Source organism: Sorghum bicolor, chromosome 2 (genome assembly GCF_000003195.3).
Source record: "Sorghum bicolor cultivar BTx623 chromosome 2, Sorghum_bicolor_NCBIv3, whole genome shotgun sequence".
Lineage (NCBI taxonomy): Eukaryota > Viridiplantae > Streptophyta > Magnoliopsida > Poales > Poaceae > Sorghum > Sorghum bicolor.
In genome coordinates this window covers 68,841,443-68,857,984 of record NC_012871.2, presented here as the reverse complement: position 1 = coordinate 68,857,984, position 16,542 = coordinate 68,841,443, and the positions used below count along the sequence as shown (strand labels likewise).

The 16,542-nt window shown below is 44.1% G+C and overlaps 2 protein-coding genes across 2 annotated transcripts; both read right to left on the bottom strand.

Annotated features, from left to right (window-relative positions):
• LOC8077498 (glycine-rich cell wall structural protein) lies at window positions 7,107-8,803 on the bottom strand. The gene is made up of 4 exons (XM_021453590.1): window positions 8,578-8,803; window positions 8,335-8,478; window positions 7,921-8,268; window positions 7,107-7,860 (listed from the first exon to the last, which is right to left on the bottom strand). The coding sequence occupies exons 1-4, from the start codon at window positions 8,801-8,803 to the stop codon at window positions 7,490-7,492; spliced, it is 1,089 nt and encodes a 362-aa protein (XP_021309265.1). The 3' UTR covers window positions 7,107-7,489.
• Window positions 14,440-15,345, bottom strand: LOC8077497 (glycine-rich cell wall structural protein 1). Its single transcript, XM_021453589.1, has one exon. The coding sequence runs from the start codon at window positions 15,343-15,345 to the stop codon at window positions 14,440-14,442; it is 906 nt and encodes a 301-aa protein (XP_021309264.1).

Here is a 16,542-nt window from a genome sequence, read left to right as displayed (position 1 = left end):
TCGGCCGGGTTGAGCGGGGAAGTGTGCTGTGGAAGGAGGCACGGTGGGAGGAGGCGGCAATTCATCGGGCTTCACAAGAGCGGTACGGTCTGCGGATGGGCAATGACGGCCATTGGCAGCGTATACGATATGCTCCTTCGGTTTGTATTGAATTCTCCTATATATTTCCTAATAAAATTTAATATTTTTCGTCACATCGAATCTTACAACACATGTATAAAACAATAAATATAAATAAAAAAATAACTAATTACACAGTTTACTTGTAATTACACAATTTACGAGACGAATCTTTTGAGCCTAATTAGTCTATGATTGGATAATAATTGTCAAAAAAACAAAAGTGCTACAGTATCAAAATCTAAAATTTTCCACGAACTGAACAAGGCCTAAATTTTTAGACGTATATATAAAGTATTTAATATAAACGAAAATAAAAATTCATTACGCAATTTATCTGTAATTTGCGAGACGAATCTTTTAAATCTAATTTATCTATGATTGGACAATAGTTATCAAATATAAATAAAAGTGCTATGTTAGCCAAAGCCAAAAAAATTCGCGAAGTTCCTAATTTTTTTCAAGATTCTTGGTCACATCGAATCTTACGAGACGAATCTTTTGAGCATAGTTAGTCTATAGTTGAATAATAATTGCCAAATAAAGCCGAAAACGCTACCGTCGCGAAACCTAAATTTTTTCGCGAACTAAACAAGTGCCTTGTTTAGATGCGAAAAGATTTCACATTTCGCTATTGTAGCACTTTCGTTTGTTTGTGGCAAATATTGTACAATCATGAACTAACTAGGACCAAAAAATTTGTCTCGCGGTTTACAGGTAAATTATGCAATTAGTTTTTATTTTCATCTATATTTAATACTTCATGCATGTGCCGAAAGATTCGATGTGACGGAAAATCTTGAAAACTTTTTGGTTTTTGGGTGAACTAAACAAGGCCAAGGCCTTATATACTCTTGTCATTTCCATATAATCTATTTGGGCCTTGTTTAGTTCACCCCAAAAAGCAAAAAGTTTTCAAGATTTCTCGTCACATCGAATCTTGCGGCACATGCATGAAGCATTAAATATACACGAAAGCAAAAACTAATTACACAGTTTAGCTGGAAATCGCGAGACGAATCTTTTGATCCTAGTTAGTCCATAATTGGATAATATTTGTCACAAACAAACGAAAGTGCTACAGTACCAAAATCCGAAATCTTTTCGGAACTAAACAAGGCCTTGTTTGTTTAAACTTGCAATTTCTATTAAAAATCTGGTGGAGACATATAGGACCTAGTTGTTCGTTTGATTGATAAGCCATGACATAAAGTTATATAACACTCCAAAATTTTTTTAATTTTGGATTGTTATAAGAAAACACTAAATTAAATAAGGATTTAAAATTTTTCTAAAATATTACAAGTTTTTTTTATTAATTATTGTGATTACAAAATGAGAAAAATGTGGAATTTAAAACTTCAATAAAGAAAAATGAAGGGTGTTTTGTTTTGTTATTGTGTGCTTTGTGCCCTAGTTTTGTTTGGCTTGTCCGAGAAAAATAAATTTCAAAATATCTAACGAGCCACGTTTAGGTCCTTTTGATTTTCGGAGAAATAAAATTCCAAAAGTTCTATTTGAAAACTAATTTATATTTGAGTAGAAAAATAATTTAAAATTGTGTTATTAAGAAAATATGCTTTGTTTCCAAAGGAAGTAAAGAAAACAATTCCAAAATAATCTCAAATTACTAAATCAAATTTTGGTTTATGATTGTGTTAAACAAATTGGTTTAAATCCTTTTAAAATAAAAAGATAGCCTTTCTTTTCTCTTTTTCCTTCCCCTTTTTCGGCCTCCCTCTCTTTCTGGCCCAGCCCGAGCCAGCTCCCCCCCCCCTCGCCCCCGCGCTCTCGCCCTCCTGGGCCGAAGCCCACATCGCGCGCGTTGGCCAGCCCAGCTGTAGCAACGGCCCGCAGCGCCACCTCCGCCCCGAGCCTCTTACAGGTGGGCCCCACGCGTCAGCGGGACGCCTTCATCCCCTACCTCCCGCATCGCACGGGAAGCCGTCGCCGCCGTCGATCTTCCCCCCCCAAACGCGCATGCCGAGGTTCCCCGGCCTATAAAGGGCTTAGCCCTATGCGCCGCGCCCCTCCCTAAACCCTAGGGCAACTGCCCCTGCCACCTGAAGCCCTAGCAGCGCCGGCCGCCATAGCCGCCTCCACCAAGCTCCGCGCCGCCGTTAATCTTCGCGACCACGTCGTTTCCGTCAAGAAGGAGACCACCGCGACCTTCGCAGCAAGGTGAGGAACCCGCCGAACCCTCTCCAATCCTCTCTCTCGCGTTCGTGTGCCCGCAAGAGCTCGTCGGAGGAGCACCGCCGCACCGAGCCGCTCCACCGCGTGCACGGCCGCCTCCGGCCTACCCCGGTCGCCTTGGTGCCTCGCATCGCGCTCGCAAGGCCAAGCCGCACCCCCCTAGCCCCTCGCCTTCGCCGTACACGCCCGGGATCCATCGCGCCACCGCTTTCCGGCGAGCCACCGCCGCGGCCAAGGCCGCCCCGGTGACCCAACCCGCACCGGCCACTCTCGGCCGTCCGATCTGAGCCGAGCGGCTCAGATCTGTCCTGCGCCCGGTCAACCGAGCCGGTCAACAAGGCCGACGTGGCCGCCACGTCAGCGCCACGTGGCGCCACGCAAGCACTGACCGGTCAACAGGTCAAGCGTGCGGTCAGCTCTGGCAGTTTTTCGAAAAAGACCCTGCTCTTAATCGAAATCAACCCGCAGTCCACTATAGTTCAAAACTAAATCGATTAAGGCCCTGTTTCTTGCATACTAAACCCTGAAGACGTTGGTATTCATAGATTAAGTCCAAAAGGCTTTTAAAAATCAGTTTAAATTATTTAAAATGCGAAAAATAGTTCTACTTTATCACGGTTTTGCCACTAACCTAGCTTTGGCAATGGAATGCGCGTTTTAATTCCGATTGAGCCTGTTCTTGTCGCGTTAGTTTCTTATCGTCGTAAACTACGCTTTAGCAGTAGTAGTTACCTCGTTTGACCGTTTAGATTTTCACCATAAATACAAAGTAGTTAATGTCTAACTAAATGCCCTTTTAATCTACAACGAACAATTTAGGTTTACACTTTGGTATTTTCTTTTATAATCTAATATCAACTTTGTTAATGTTAACCTAAGTATTTATTAACTATGATTCTTTTAGTTAAACATAAATTATATAATTAATTTGTTTAATATTTATTTAATGACTTTTTGATTAAAAGTAACTTAAGTTTATAATTTTGATCTTTTGTAAATAAATAAATGCCGATGTTATTAATATCAACCTTAACGTTTCTTTATTAATTATAACTTGATTAGTTTAAACATGATTTATAATCACTCAATTAGTTGCTTTCATACATTCTATTTTTTTCAAAACTATAAATGCTTGATGGGCTTCAGTAGTATATAATTATTTATAAATAGAATATGACTAACATTTAACCCTAACTTTTATAATTCTTTATAATTTGGTCAACTCAACTTTCACATATTTTTTCTGAAAAGTCCATCACCTGTTCTCTTAAGATACGACCAACATATAGTTGTCTTCTTCGTTACACTCCGAACCTCGAAAGTCGTGTCCGTTTAACGATAGCTCCGTTCTCAATCGTTCTCGTGTTGTCACGATCGTAGCAATAAGTCGTGTCGTTTAGTGCGCTCTTTCTAAGCTTTTATTTTGATTGTTGTTTGTTCTTAGTCGTGATTGTTTGTTTGTCTGTTCATGTTGTTTGGTTGCTACGAGTAGAAGCGTGGTTCATCAGCAGTGAAGATCAGGAGCTGAGGACCGACAGTCGAAGCAGAAGTTGGAGATCAGAAGAAAGAAGCTAAAGAATTCTGAGCAGATATACACTGGGAATTAAGGCAAGTGCAGGCACCCTTTGATCATATTGTACCTATGAACTTTAAATACATTTACTTTCCATTGCATGTGTCTTAATACTGCAAACCCTAAGGATATGACTAGCCTTCTACTATATTCCTTGTATACCTGGGTTTATACATGGGTAGTATAGTGAACAGTAGATATGCTTAGTTGCTCTACTCATCTAATCTATATAATAATAATAATGATCTTGCTTAATAAATTCTTCAATGATGATAAATGATTAAATGATGAACAATGGTCACTTCGGTGATGGAGATGTTGCGGTGCTTGCGAGCATCGTGGTTTGGTTGAGGACAGGGGGAGCGGGTACTGTTGGTGGTCCGGTTTGCCGGGCGTACCCGTCTCTGCTCTCCGTAAGGACTTAGTCAGGGAGCGGCCCCCTGGGACTTACAGTGCAGCTCCAAGCTATATGGCTCTGGCTTGACTAATTATCAGGATCTCCGCTGGTAGGGTGTTACTTTCTGGGTAGGCGTAAGGAATGTAGCTTGGGTATTCATATTAAGAGGTCGGTCAGTTCGGGGTCCCATTGCTATGGGCACGGCTGCCGCGCGCCCCGGCGAAAACTTACGAGTGGCATCCTATTAGTTGGACCCTGTGAAAGGTCTCGTAGTGAAACCCTGCCTGCTCACCTTGGTAGTGTTTTGGGGAGTCGCGACCCCGGGCGAATGGGAATCACGACTTGGAGTGAACGTGCACACCTCTGCAGAGTGTAAAACTGATATATCAGCCGTGCTCACGGTCACGAGCGGCCCAGACCCTCACTTGATGAGCAAATTGAATTCACTGGATACTTGGAGGCGAAATTTGGTTGAGGTTGCTACCTCGTGTTTTGGCGGAATGACTACACACTGGTTGAGGTTGCTACCTCTTCTATTCTTTGTTGTATGTGTGGACTTCCTGGGCACACATATGACGACTCTGGTCTTATTTTAAAAGCCAGGGTGTGACAAGTTATGTTGGCTAATTTATTGTGGGAGAAAAAACATTGCTAGATGGCTTGCATATTTGGTTGATAAACTCAAACGAATAAGGTGGAACCAAAAGAAAAATTAGATGAATCATTTATGTCATGCTAGATGAATCATTTATGTTACATTTGATGAACTATTTATGTCGTGTTAGACGAACCTATTTTTGTTATGTTTGATCTTTGATGGATCATCTATGTCGTATTGGTTGAACTTGATGTTTCATGAGAATTTTATGGTCAAAGTCAGTTTCAATGGAGTTTTATTAGAGTTTTATAGATATTAAATATGTCGATGTAGTCCCGTATTAATGAAGAGAGATGATAAGAGTTTCATGAGAATAGAGAGAGTTTTATGGGATGAAACTCTGCACTGTTTTTTAAAATATAGATATATGAAAAAATGGGTCATAAAATCCCCACTAAGGATGACCTAAGTATGCTACCAACTTAGGCTCTGTGTTGGTTACCCATGTTAAACTTTAGTCCCTATTACATCGAATGTCTCAACACATAAATGAAATATTAAATATAGACTATTTATGAAACTAAAAATATAACTAGAGAATAATATGCCTAAACTGAATATACTACACAATGACTAAACATGTCATGTTAGGAAGAACCAAGGCCTTATTTAGGCCTTGTTTAGTTCCCCAAAAATTTTGTAAAATTTTTCAGATTCCCCGTCACATCGAATCTTTAGACGTATGCATGAAGTATTAAATATAGATGAAAATAAAAACTAATTGCACAGTTTGGTCGAAATTGACGAGACGAATCTTTAAGCCTAGTTAGTCTATAATTAGATAATATTTGTCAAATACAAACAAAAGTGCTACTATTCCTATTTTGCAAAATTTTTTGGAAGTAAACAAGGCCTTAGTTTCACCTAAAATAAAAAAAAATCAAAATTCCTCGTCATATTGAATTTTGCGGCAAATGCATGAAGCATTAAATATAGATAAAAATAACTAGTTGCACAATTTATCTATAATTTGTAAGATAAATCTATTGAATCTGGTTAGTCTAAGATAATATTTATCAAATAAAAATAAAAATATTACAGTAGCCAAACCCAAAACTTTTCACCAACTAAACAAAGCCTAAGTAGAAGCCTCCCAAGACAGAGCCAAACGCCTACATTGCTGCATGCGATGCGATGCACAGCATCAATGGCAGACGGCCTCGTTTAATCCCCCAAAACATTTTGCAAACTTTTTTATATTCCCCATTAAATCGAATTTTACGACACATATATAGAGCACTAAGATAAAATAAATAACTAATTATACTGTTACCTGTAATTTACGAAACAAATCTTTTAAGTCTAGTTTATCTATAATTAGATAATATTTATTAAATACAAACGAAAGTGCTATTATTCCTATTTTACAAAAATTTTGAAAGTAAACAACGCCAGCGCTGTTGTCTCTACGGGTGTGTAGAGCCATTCTCGCACGGCCTTGTTTAGTTCTCAACAAAAACTAAAAAAGTTTCAAGATTCTCCGTTACATCGAATCTTACGACACATGCGTGAAGCAGATCCTATTTAGATCGGAGATAAAAAAATTTTTTGTTGTCACATCGGATGTGACGGAAGGATGTCGGGAGAAATTTTTAGAAACTAATAAAAAACAAATTCATAACTCGTCTAGAAACTACAAGACAAATCTATTAAGCATAACTAATCTATTAGCACATGTGGATTACATGAACACTTAAGGCTAATAATGTATTAACTAGGTTTAAAAGATTCGTCTCGTGACTGAAAAAATTTTGGGTGGGAAAAGCACTGCTGTTGAAATAGTGCCTGTTGAAGTGCTGCAGCCGGTGAATGTGGTCGGCGATCGACAAATACGATCGCACTCCAAGCATTTATACGACAGCCTACCGGCCCAGCCGCTGCATGGACCATGCAGCATGAATGCGTGATGATCCTGATCCCTCGATCAGCTTCCCTGTGCCGGCGTGCGGCCATGCATGTCCATGTGCACGGACAGTCAATCTGACCAGTTGACGCGCGGTTTCTATCGGCCGTCCAATGGCAAACTTCCCGGATCGTGTTATATTTCCGAAAAAGGTCCAGAGGAGGACCGAAGAAAGCATTAAAAGGCAGAAAAATTCTGAAAATTGCAGGGAACGTAGAAAGACCATCATGCTGCTCATGCACAAACACAGACAGTGGGAGATCCTCAGAAACTCTGAAGTCTCTGAAGTTCAAACAAGCTGAAAGCCTGGATGGAATACATGAAAAAAAAATCACTAGGACTGTATTATTAATCATTCGACTCTTTTTTTCCCCAGCATATATATAGATTATTACAAACATTTGGACACCGACAACAATGTCAACAATGAGAAAAGACTAGCTACACAGCAGACACAGGACTGAAATTAACGGAAATTTGACCACATCACAGAGTAATTCGTAACTACTCCAGGCAGCGCAGAACGTGAACATACACACATCGTTTGGAAAGGAGATCGAGTATCGCGCGCGCGTCCATTACGCATGCATGCCGCACGCGTGCATGCATAGCTTCTCTTTAAACTCGACGTCGACGGATGAATCAACGCCCGCCGCCGCCAGCACCCGCACCCGCACCCGCACCGGCGCCGCCGCCTGCCCCCGCGCCCATCCCTACTCCGACGCCAACACCAATGCCGATGCCGAGGCCGCCACCGCCGCCTCCGCCGAGACCAACGCCGTGCCCGAGGCCTCCTCCGGCGCCGCCTCCACCACCGAGGCCACCTCCGCCTCCGAGACCACCGCCATGACCGAGTCCTCCACCTGCTCCGCCACCGAACCCGCCGCCGGCGCCACCGCCCATCCCACCGCCTCCACCACCGCCCATACCGCCGCCGCCGCCACCACCAAGGCCGCCTCCTCCTCCAACGCCACCGCCTGCTCCGCCACCGAATCCTCCTCCAGCACCACCGCCTAGCCCACCGCCACCACCACCGCCCATGCCGCCACCGCCACCACCACCAAGGCCGCCACCTCCGCCAGCTCCACCTCCCATACCACCGCCGGCTCCAAAACCTCCACCCTTACCTCCTCCAAGCCCTCCACCTCCACCGCCACCCATGCCGCCACCGCCACCACCACCAAGGCCGCCACCTCCGCCAGCCCCACCTCCCATACCACCACCGGCTCCAAAGCCTCCACCCTTACCTCCTCCAAGCCCTCCACCTCCACCGCCACCCATGCCGCCGCCTCCACCGCCACCAAGGCCGCCACCACCGCCGGCTCCACCACCTACACCGCCGCCCGCTCCAAAGCCTCCTCCCGAACCTCCTCCGAGTCCACCACCGCCTCCGCCACCCATTCCACCGCCGCCTCCACCACCTAGGCCGCCACCACCACCAGCTCCGCCTCCGACGCCACCACCAGCACCAAAGCCACCGCCTTTGCCACCACCACCTCCGAGTCCACCGCCGCCGCCTCCTCCAAATCCACCACCGCCTCCACCACCAAGCCCACCTCCTGCACCACCTCCGACGCCACCACCAAAGCCTCCTCCAGCACCCGCGCCACCTCCACCACCGAGGCCACCACCTCCTCCACCGCCGAGCCCGCCGCCACCTCCAAGGCCACCACCACCGCCAGCTCCACCTCCACCTCCGAAGCCTCCACCGCCTCCAAGCCCGCCACCACCTCCGCGGCAGCGGCCGAAGCGGCAGTCACGGCCAAACGGTCCACGTCCGAAGCGCGGACCGCGTCCATAGCCGCCTTTCGGGCCGGGACCACGGCCGAAACCCCCAGGCCCGTACCTCGGATCGTCGTAGTCGTCGTGGATGTGAGCAAAGACAGAGCATGTGAAGCAGAGGAAGGCTACAAGGAGGAGAGGGAGAGCGCAGGTAGGCTTCCTGGCCATCGCCATGATGGCAATGGCTAGCTAGCTCTAGCTAGATTAGCCAGCCACTGATCGGTGGATGTGTTCCTGAGGTGGATTAGTGCTTGGGGTCTTGCCTCTGATTCGAAGTGAAGAGCTCGCATGCTTTATATAGGGAAGGAGGGAGTGGAGCGAGATCTGTCTGAAGGGAAGACCGAAGAGAGAAGAAGAGTAAGTGAGTGAATGCTACAGCTATATGTCAACACTGAGCAATGTTGACTATCAACTTGCCTGTGAGGAGTTGCCGCGCGCGTTTTGGACAGGTGAGACGCAAGGAGAGCATTAAAGTGTTGCATGCACGATGGTGCTCTACTGGACTACTGCTCTTTGCCTATGATTTATGATATATAGGCCTTGTTTAGTTCCGAAAAGTGAAAAGATTTTTTAGCACTTTCGTTTGTTTGTGATAAATATTATCCAATCATGGACTAACTAGGATCAAAAGATTCGTCTCGTGATTTCCAGCTAAACTGTGTAATTAGTTTTTGTTTTCGTCTATATTTAATATTTCATACATGTGCTACAAAATTCGATGTGATAGGGAATCTTGAAATTTTTTTGGTTTTCAGAGTGAACTAAACAAGGCCATATATTGTTTGAAAGATTGCTCGTCAAATTTTCATCTCCATTAAAGTTTTGCATGCATGGTACAGCAGGAGAGGTAGCTTAGCACAGTGGAGAGACAGACTAGTGGTTGTCGTGTTTAAGTGGAGAGTGCAGTGGTAAAAGGTGATTAGACTACCCATGAAACAATTGTATATCTAATGCTTGACATACTAATGCATGGCAACCTTCTAGCGCAGTGTTATTTGTTCAGAATTCGATGGGTACCACTGGAATAATTGGCGCTACAGCGGAGTACCAAACTTGCAGGCCAGTGTTCTAGACCATGTTCATCTCCAAGCGTTGAGTGGCATGCACACCTTTTTTTTTTTTGCACGAGCAGATTACTAGTCCAAAAATTCCATGAAGGCATAAAGCAACTGCGAGTCTGAGAGATATTTTTCATGAACAAAAACTAAAGAAGAATTCGATCAGTTTCAGCAACCCATAACGTACTACAGATCGACTACGGCACTTTTGGGCCGGGCCGGGCCGGGCCAGTACGTCATAATGTGTGGCCGGCAATAGGGCCAACTAGGGCATTGATTTGCACCGAGGCCTTGTTTAGTTTCGAAAATTTTTGGGAAATCGACACTGTAGCACTTTCGTTTGTATTTGACAAATATTGTCCAATTATAGACTAACTAGGCTCAAAAAATCCGTCTCATCAATTCCGACCAAATTGTGCAATTAGTTTTTATTTTCGTCTATATTTAATACTTCATGCATGAGTCTAGAGATTCGATGTGACAGAGAGTGTGAAAAAATTTGCAAAATTTTCTAGGAACTAAACAAGGCCCAATAATCTCTCGATCCAGATTGACGAGGTCGACATGCATCCATATACACGACTACACGTGAACAGTCGACGGCCAACAAGCGCATTGCAGCGGCCATGAGCCACCACAGATGGATCGATCCACGGGCACACATGGCGGCTGCCTCGCGGTCGGTTGCGGCTGCGTGTGCGTTTGCTGCATGCATGGAAACGGGGGGCGCCCGGGCTCTCTTCTCTGATCCTGATTGGCCGCGCGCGCAATGCCGCGATGGAATGGCACGCACGCGGCTTTGCCGGTGGCTAGCAGATAGGAGCAGTTACTGCCGCATTGAAGGCCCGCCGTGGTCGTCGTCTGTCCCGTCGACCGTTCCACGCCATTGATGTGTCGATGTTGAATTGTTGATGCGGTGCCGTGCGCCGAGTGGCATCAGCTGAGCCTCCTTCAGCTTCAGGGGCTCATCTGCCAACCAGGCCACAGAAGAGAAGAGAGAACCGACGGTCCCTCTCCAGCTTTGTCAACCGCGGTTGACTATTTGCATGCGTGGTCCATGACGTTTGGGACCGAGTCAAAGGGTATTTGGTTTGGGCTAGCACTTTATTAGTTCTTCCTAAACGGTTTAGCCTCATTTAGTCATTTTAAAGTTGATAGAGAGGACTAAAGTCTATTTAGTTCTGTTTAATCGTAGCGTTTAGATAAAAAGTGACTAAATAGGACTAAATGAGACTAGATTTAGAGCATCTTCAAGAGTCTTTCTAAACCTCACTATCTAAATCATTATTTGGAGAATCATTTCCATAAAAAATCACTTTCTATATCTTTTTCACTCTCCAACAATTTTTTCATATCTCATACGCTCTCTAGAGAGTCATTATCGTCTTCTATTTTTGGCTAGCGAAAAATCCGTAATAAAAGATGGCTATATTTATATAACTATTTAGACAAGCTATTGGAGGGTAAATTTTCACCAAAGTCTATATTCCTAGCATTTAGTAAATTTGCATTACATGTAAAATGTACTTTTGGTTTGGAGCCGAGGTGGGATGAGACATTTTGTATCTAATTTTTAGAATAAGATTATCCCAACTAGTGTTTGATTGAGAAGGATAGGTTTCTTATTTGGTTAGGATAATTCAAAAGGATGGGACAAGTAGATATCTAACATCATCAACTACTATTTTTGTGGGTCACATTAGACAATCTATCATTCTCTTATCTTATCTTCCTCACATGCTGGTCCATTAAATTGAGTGCCATGAAACGAGTCTTCAACATCGACTTGAGACACATAGAGTTGAAATACATCACACTAATGACGCCCTCAACGGAGGATTACATTACTCAAATTGGGAAATTCCAATATAGGAAAGGGTAAAGAACAAATGCCTCTATCCAGTTTGATTCCCCACCAAAAACTACCGACCACACTAGGATTAGGTTCAAGATTAAGCGTGGTTGGGTCTGAGGACACCACCATCAACATCTTGGTGACTTAGTGTCGCAAAGTGCCCGTTAGACATCGTCAATGTAGATGGGTGCACAAATTGTTGAGGAGCTTGATTGAGATCGACAGTGCTGACCTAGCCGCTTGGTGGAGGTGGTGGCGTATGCCCTTGTCCGTCGAACCACATTGTTGCCAACGATGAAGGTCGTACCGTTGGATGGGAACGCGCTTAACATCGACTTTATTGACCTACAAACTCAGAGGAGGAGGAGGTAGCGATGATGTTGCCTCAAGACATAGCGGCCTCGTGGATGCCTCATTGGATTTTTTAGGAGCATACCCATGGATTTGTCCACCCTCCACGCCCATGGCTCCAGTCTGGTAAGCTTGTCGAGGGTTTGATGCATTATCAACTGAAAACCCTCAAATTGCTTCGCGAGACCCTCCATAGTAGCCGCCATTTGCTGCTTGAGCTTGCTGTGTTTCCATGGGAGCGCCAACACGCGGGAGACAAGCTAATTCGAAATGTTTTTGGGGATGCCCGAGGAGGGGAGGATTGAAAGCTCTAGAAACCAATTGACATTGAGTTCAATAGTTGGGATGAAGTCAAGGAGTTGGTTGAGCAGCATATAGAGATAAAAAGACAAAGAAAAAATTGCTTTTGAAAAAAAGAGAGGGGAAGAACAACAAAGGAAGATAACAACATAGAGTATTTCCTGTTATTCTTATTCATTCCAATTCACAAAATAAGCCGGCCTTTGTATACCAGCAACACTGTTTCACACTTACATGGGCCAAGCCACTCACTACCAGGCCAAGCCCATATCCGTCCACCAACTCATCTAGCAGCACTCGTTCAGGCTTTTCTCGGTCAGCCTGTTGACAAGGCCAATTAACCATAAATTTTTCCAACTTGACAATTTTACTGGACTTTTCGCTTCATGTTGTCCATATTTTTTTTTTCAATTTCACATGTTACCATTCCAGCGTTTTGCTGAACCTTTCACACAGCTTTCAAATGCCAGGGAACTGAGACTTGCCTGCACTGTCTCCCGCCGCAAGGTCACAAGTCACAAGGTCATAGAAGGTTTGTGACACCTGTCCTTTAGCAGGAACACAACTCGGCAACAGCTCCTATTGGAGCAAATAAAACAGTCACTTTTGTGGTTCGTGACCCCAGCAACTTGTTGACAAGGAAAAACAGAGGACAAAAGAAAAAGCAGCAGCGTCTTCTGATTCGAACCTCACGAGCGCTCGTGAGCAGCGAGACATGGGCCCTTCCGTGAATCATTTTGCAAAATGGTTATTCTCCGTCATATCGAATCTTATGGTTTATGTATGGAATATTAAATATAGATTTAAAAATAATTGCACAGTTTGCTTGTAATTTGCGACATAAATCTTTTGAGTCTAGTTAGTCAATAATTAAATAATAATTGTCAAATACAAACAAAAGTGCTATAATAACCATTTTACAATTTTTTTGCAAGGCCTTGTTTAGTTCCATTTTTTTAAAAAAATAGACATTGTAGCACTTTTGTTTGTATTTGACAAATATTGTTCAATCATGGACTAATTAGTTTCAAAAAATTCATGTCGCATATTACAGACAAACTGTGTAATTAGTTATTATTTTTATCTATATTTAATACTTTATGCATGCGCTGTAAAATTTGATTTGACCGAAATCTGAATTTTTTTGCATTTTTTTTTGGAACTACAGCAAGCAAGCGAATGCAGCATTCAGAATGCCCTGCAGACGTAGTGACCTACGGTACCGCTGCCGAACAGGCATGGAAGGAGTTCTTCGCAACAACGGCTACACTTCTGAAGTTCTGATTGACTGGTGCTCGACGACACAGTTTTTTGGTTTCAAACATTTTTTCAGTTTCGCTCTTCCAGCCGTGCTACACGTTTTTTAGACAACACATGTATTCTGTTTGAGAAAAAAGATGGAGTTGTAAGAGTATTTAAAGAAGTGCTCTACAAACTCTAGTTTTTTACGACGCTGTTGAGTTCGTAGAGTAGTTTTAAAAACCACCCACCACCGTAATCACAAGTATATACCTGTTAGTTATTTGGTTCAAACTCTTGATATTTAGTCCTTGCGACATTCAAGTGAGACGGGACCCAAGAAGATTTGCATGCAGTCCTTAGTTCTAAACTATAAGACGTTTTGACTTTTATAAATAAATAGTTTTTGCTATGCATTTAGATATATACTATGTGTAAATATGGATGAAAATGGTGCAGATATTTTCTGATCGTATTCGAGACCGAATTTATTTAGAGAAGTTCAGATCTATCTATATACGAGTCTGAATATTTAACATCCGATAGCGTATTCATATCTGAAAATTTAGACATCTAATCATATCTTACACGACATGGTTGACATTATCCGTATTCGAATCCGAATCCGACCAGAAATATAAAAACAAATATGATATCGGTGATAGTCGTCCGTATCCGACCCATTTTCATCCCTACATGTAGATACATAATAAAAACAAAATATCTTGAAAAGTCAAAGTATCTTATAATTTAAAACTAATAGAGTAGTCTCTAAGTGAATCACTATTATTCCTTCATTACAAATTCAGTACACTAGAATACAATACAATACAGTTTAATGCTACACACATATACTATACTTTGTGGACAGATACTGCTTCACGTTGGATTCATCACTAGCCCAAAATGAACAAATATTATGTCAAAGATGAACTAATAAACAAAGATGGATCCTTCAGATTATGTGCAAGACTGCCAGCCTGCATCATGCATCCAAATGATCCATGTCAACGACCGCCGCCTCCACCAACACCACCTCCAGAACCAGCACCAGCACCGAAGCCGCTACCATGCCCACTGTCACCACCAAGACCTCCTCCAGCACCACCTCCTATACCGCCCCTTGCACCGAAACCTCCACTGGATCCGCCACCAAGTCCACCACCACTACCAAAGCCTCCTCCACCACCAAGACCACCACCTACACCACTCCCTACACCCAATCCAGAACCAAAGCCTCCACCATGCCCACCGCCGAGGCCTCCTCCACCACCACCTCCAAACCCTCCACCACTACCAAGGCCTCCATAAACACCACCGCCAACTCCAGCTCCGCTACCGAAACCACCACCATGGCCACCGCCGAGGCCCCCTCCACCTCCAGCCCCAACACCAAAGCCTCCTCCATGTCCTATTCCAAGGCCTCCCCCTGATCCAATACCACCGCCGAGTCCCCCTCCACCTCCAGCCCCACCACCAAAGCCTACTCCATGCCCTATTCCAAGGCCTCCCCCTGATCCAACACCACCGCCAAGTCCCCCTCCACCTCCAGCCCCACCACCAAAGCCTCCTCCATGTCCTATTCCAAGACCTCCCCCTGATCCAACGCCACCCCCAATGCCTGACCCAGCACCAAACCCATTACCAATGCCTCCTCCAAACCCTCCTCCTCCACCTAACCCACCACCATGGCCGACACCACCACCGAGCCCTCCACTGCCACCACCTCCAAAACCACCTCCAGCACCTCCACCGAACCCTGTACCTCCTCCGAAGCCAAATCGACAGCGGCGTCCAAATATGCCATGGCCAAACCGTGGGATGGCAAAATTAGCAAGTGTAACAGTGCTCAGCTCGGAAACAATGCCAAGGAGGAGGAGAAGGAAGACAGCGGTGTGTATAGTGCTAGACATGGCTAAGCGCACTATGTCGGCTGGTGGCTAGCTTGAACTCTGATGTTTAGTGATGTCTCCTCCATTGGCGAGCTAGGGAGCGCTATATATAGTGGAGGAGGCATGCAGATGGAAGGGGCGTGTGTTCCCTGGGGGATAGGTAGGAGGTTTCAGGTTGAGCGGTGGCGTGCATGGATGTGGAGTGAGTGCATTGATGTTGACCGGGTTCCGTGAGCAGTTGTGGTGATGGCGGGAGAGAGGGAACTTTTGAGTAACGGTGTTCAGAAGGAAGGAGTGATCGACTTGCAAAAGTCTAAACCTGCATGCAGTGTACGTATTTTTCTTATTGTTATGATTATCAAGTCAAAGCTTCAGAGAGAGAGAGAGAGAGAGAGAGAGGGAAATATAGTCTTTGCGTTCTTAATGGATTTGCTAGAATGGACAGTATGCCATGCATTTTGCTCGAAAATGACGGACCTGAATACTTCCGCGAGCTATTGTGACGAATGAATCGGTGCAGGCATCACTCTTAGCTAGTGCTCGTTCGTTTAGGGCTATTCCTCGCCAGAATCAATCGCGTGGTGAGAGATAGCTATATAAATTACTGAAGCATTCGTGGCAGGATTGGTTCGAGGCGGTGATTCCCTGGAACCGAACGTAAGGGATCTTATTTGTGTGGGGTGAATATAAAATTCTATATCCGCGGTGCGGAGCTGCGGGTACGGGTACAACATATTTCTTCTTCCATTATATATATAGAGAAATTATTCAAATTATACACACGCTTTGTGGATTAAAATTTGTATCAGTAGATTCAGATCCAAGCACCTTTTAGTACAAATTGATTTTGCAGCAAATGGTGATATATTGTTTCTAAAAACTTCCCCAAATCCTAGTACACCTTATAAAAAAGGAAGGAGTATTGTCTTATATATTGATAGAGACATGTTTTTATTGTTGGCCTCTCTTGCAGGGTCAGCGGTCAGGCCCAAATTTCTCTCCATGTCCATCTGTGGCTGGTGGTCGATGTATAATAATCATCTAAGTTATGAGTCTTCCCTCTGAACACCTCAGGATAAACTTTCCGAAGGGAATTCTACCGTAATCCAGTTTTTTTTATATGAACCTTTACACAGAAATTGTCAAATTGAGGATTTCATGTTTGCCAAGTAAATACTTGAACAATCAGAGTTGTAAATGCATAGCTGAACGAGAACT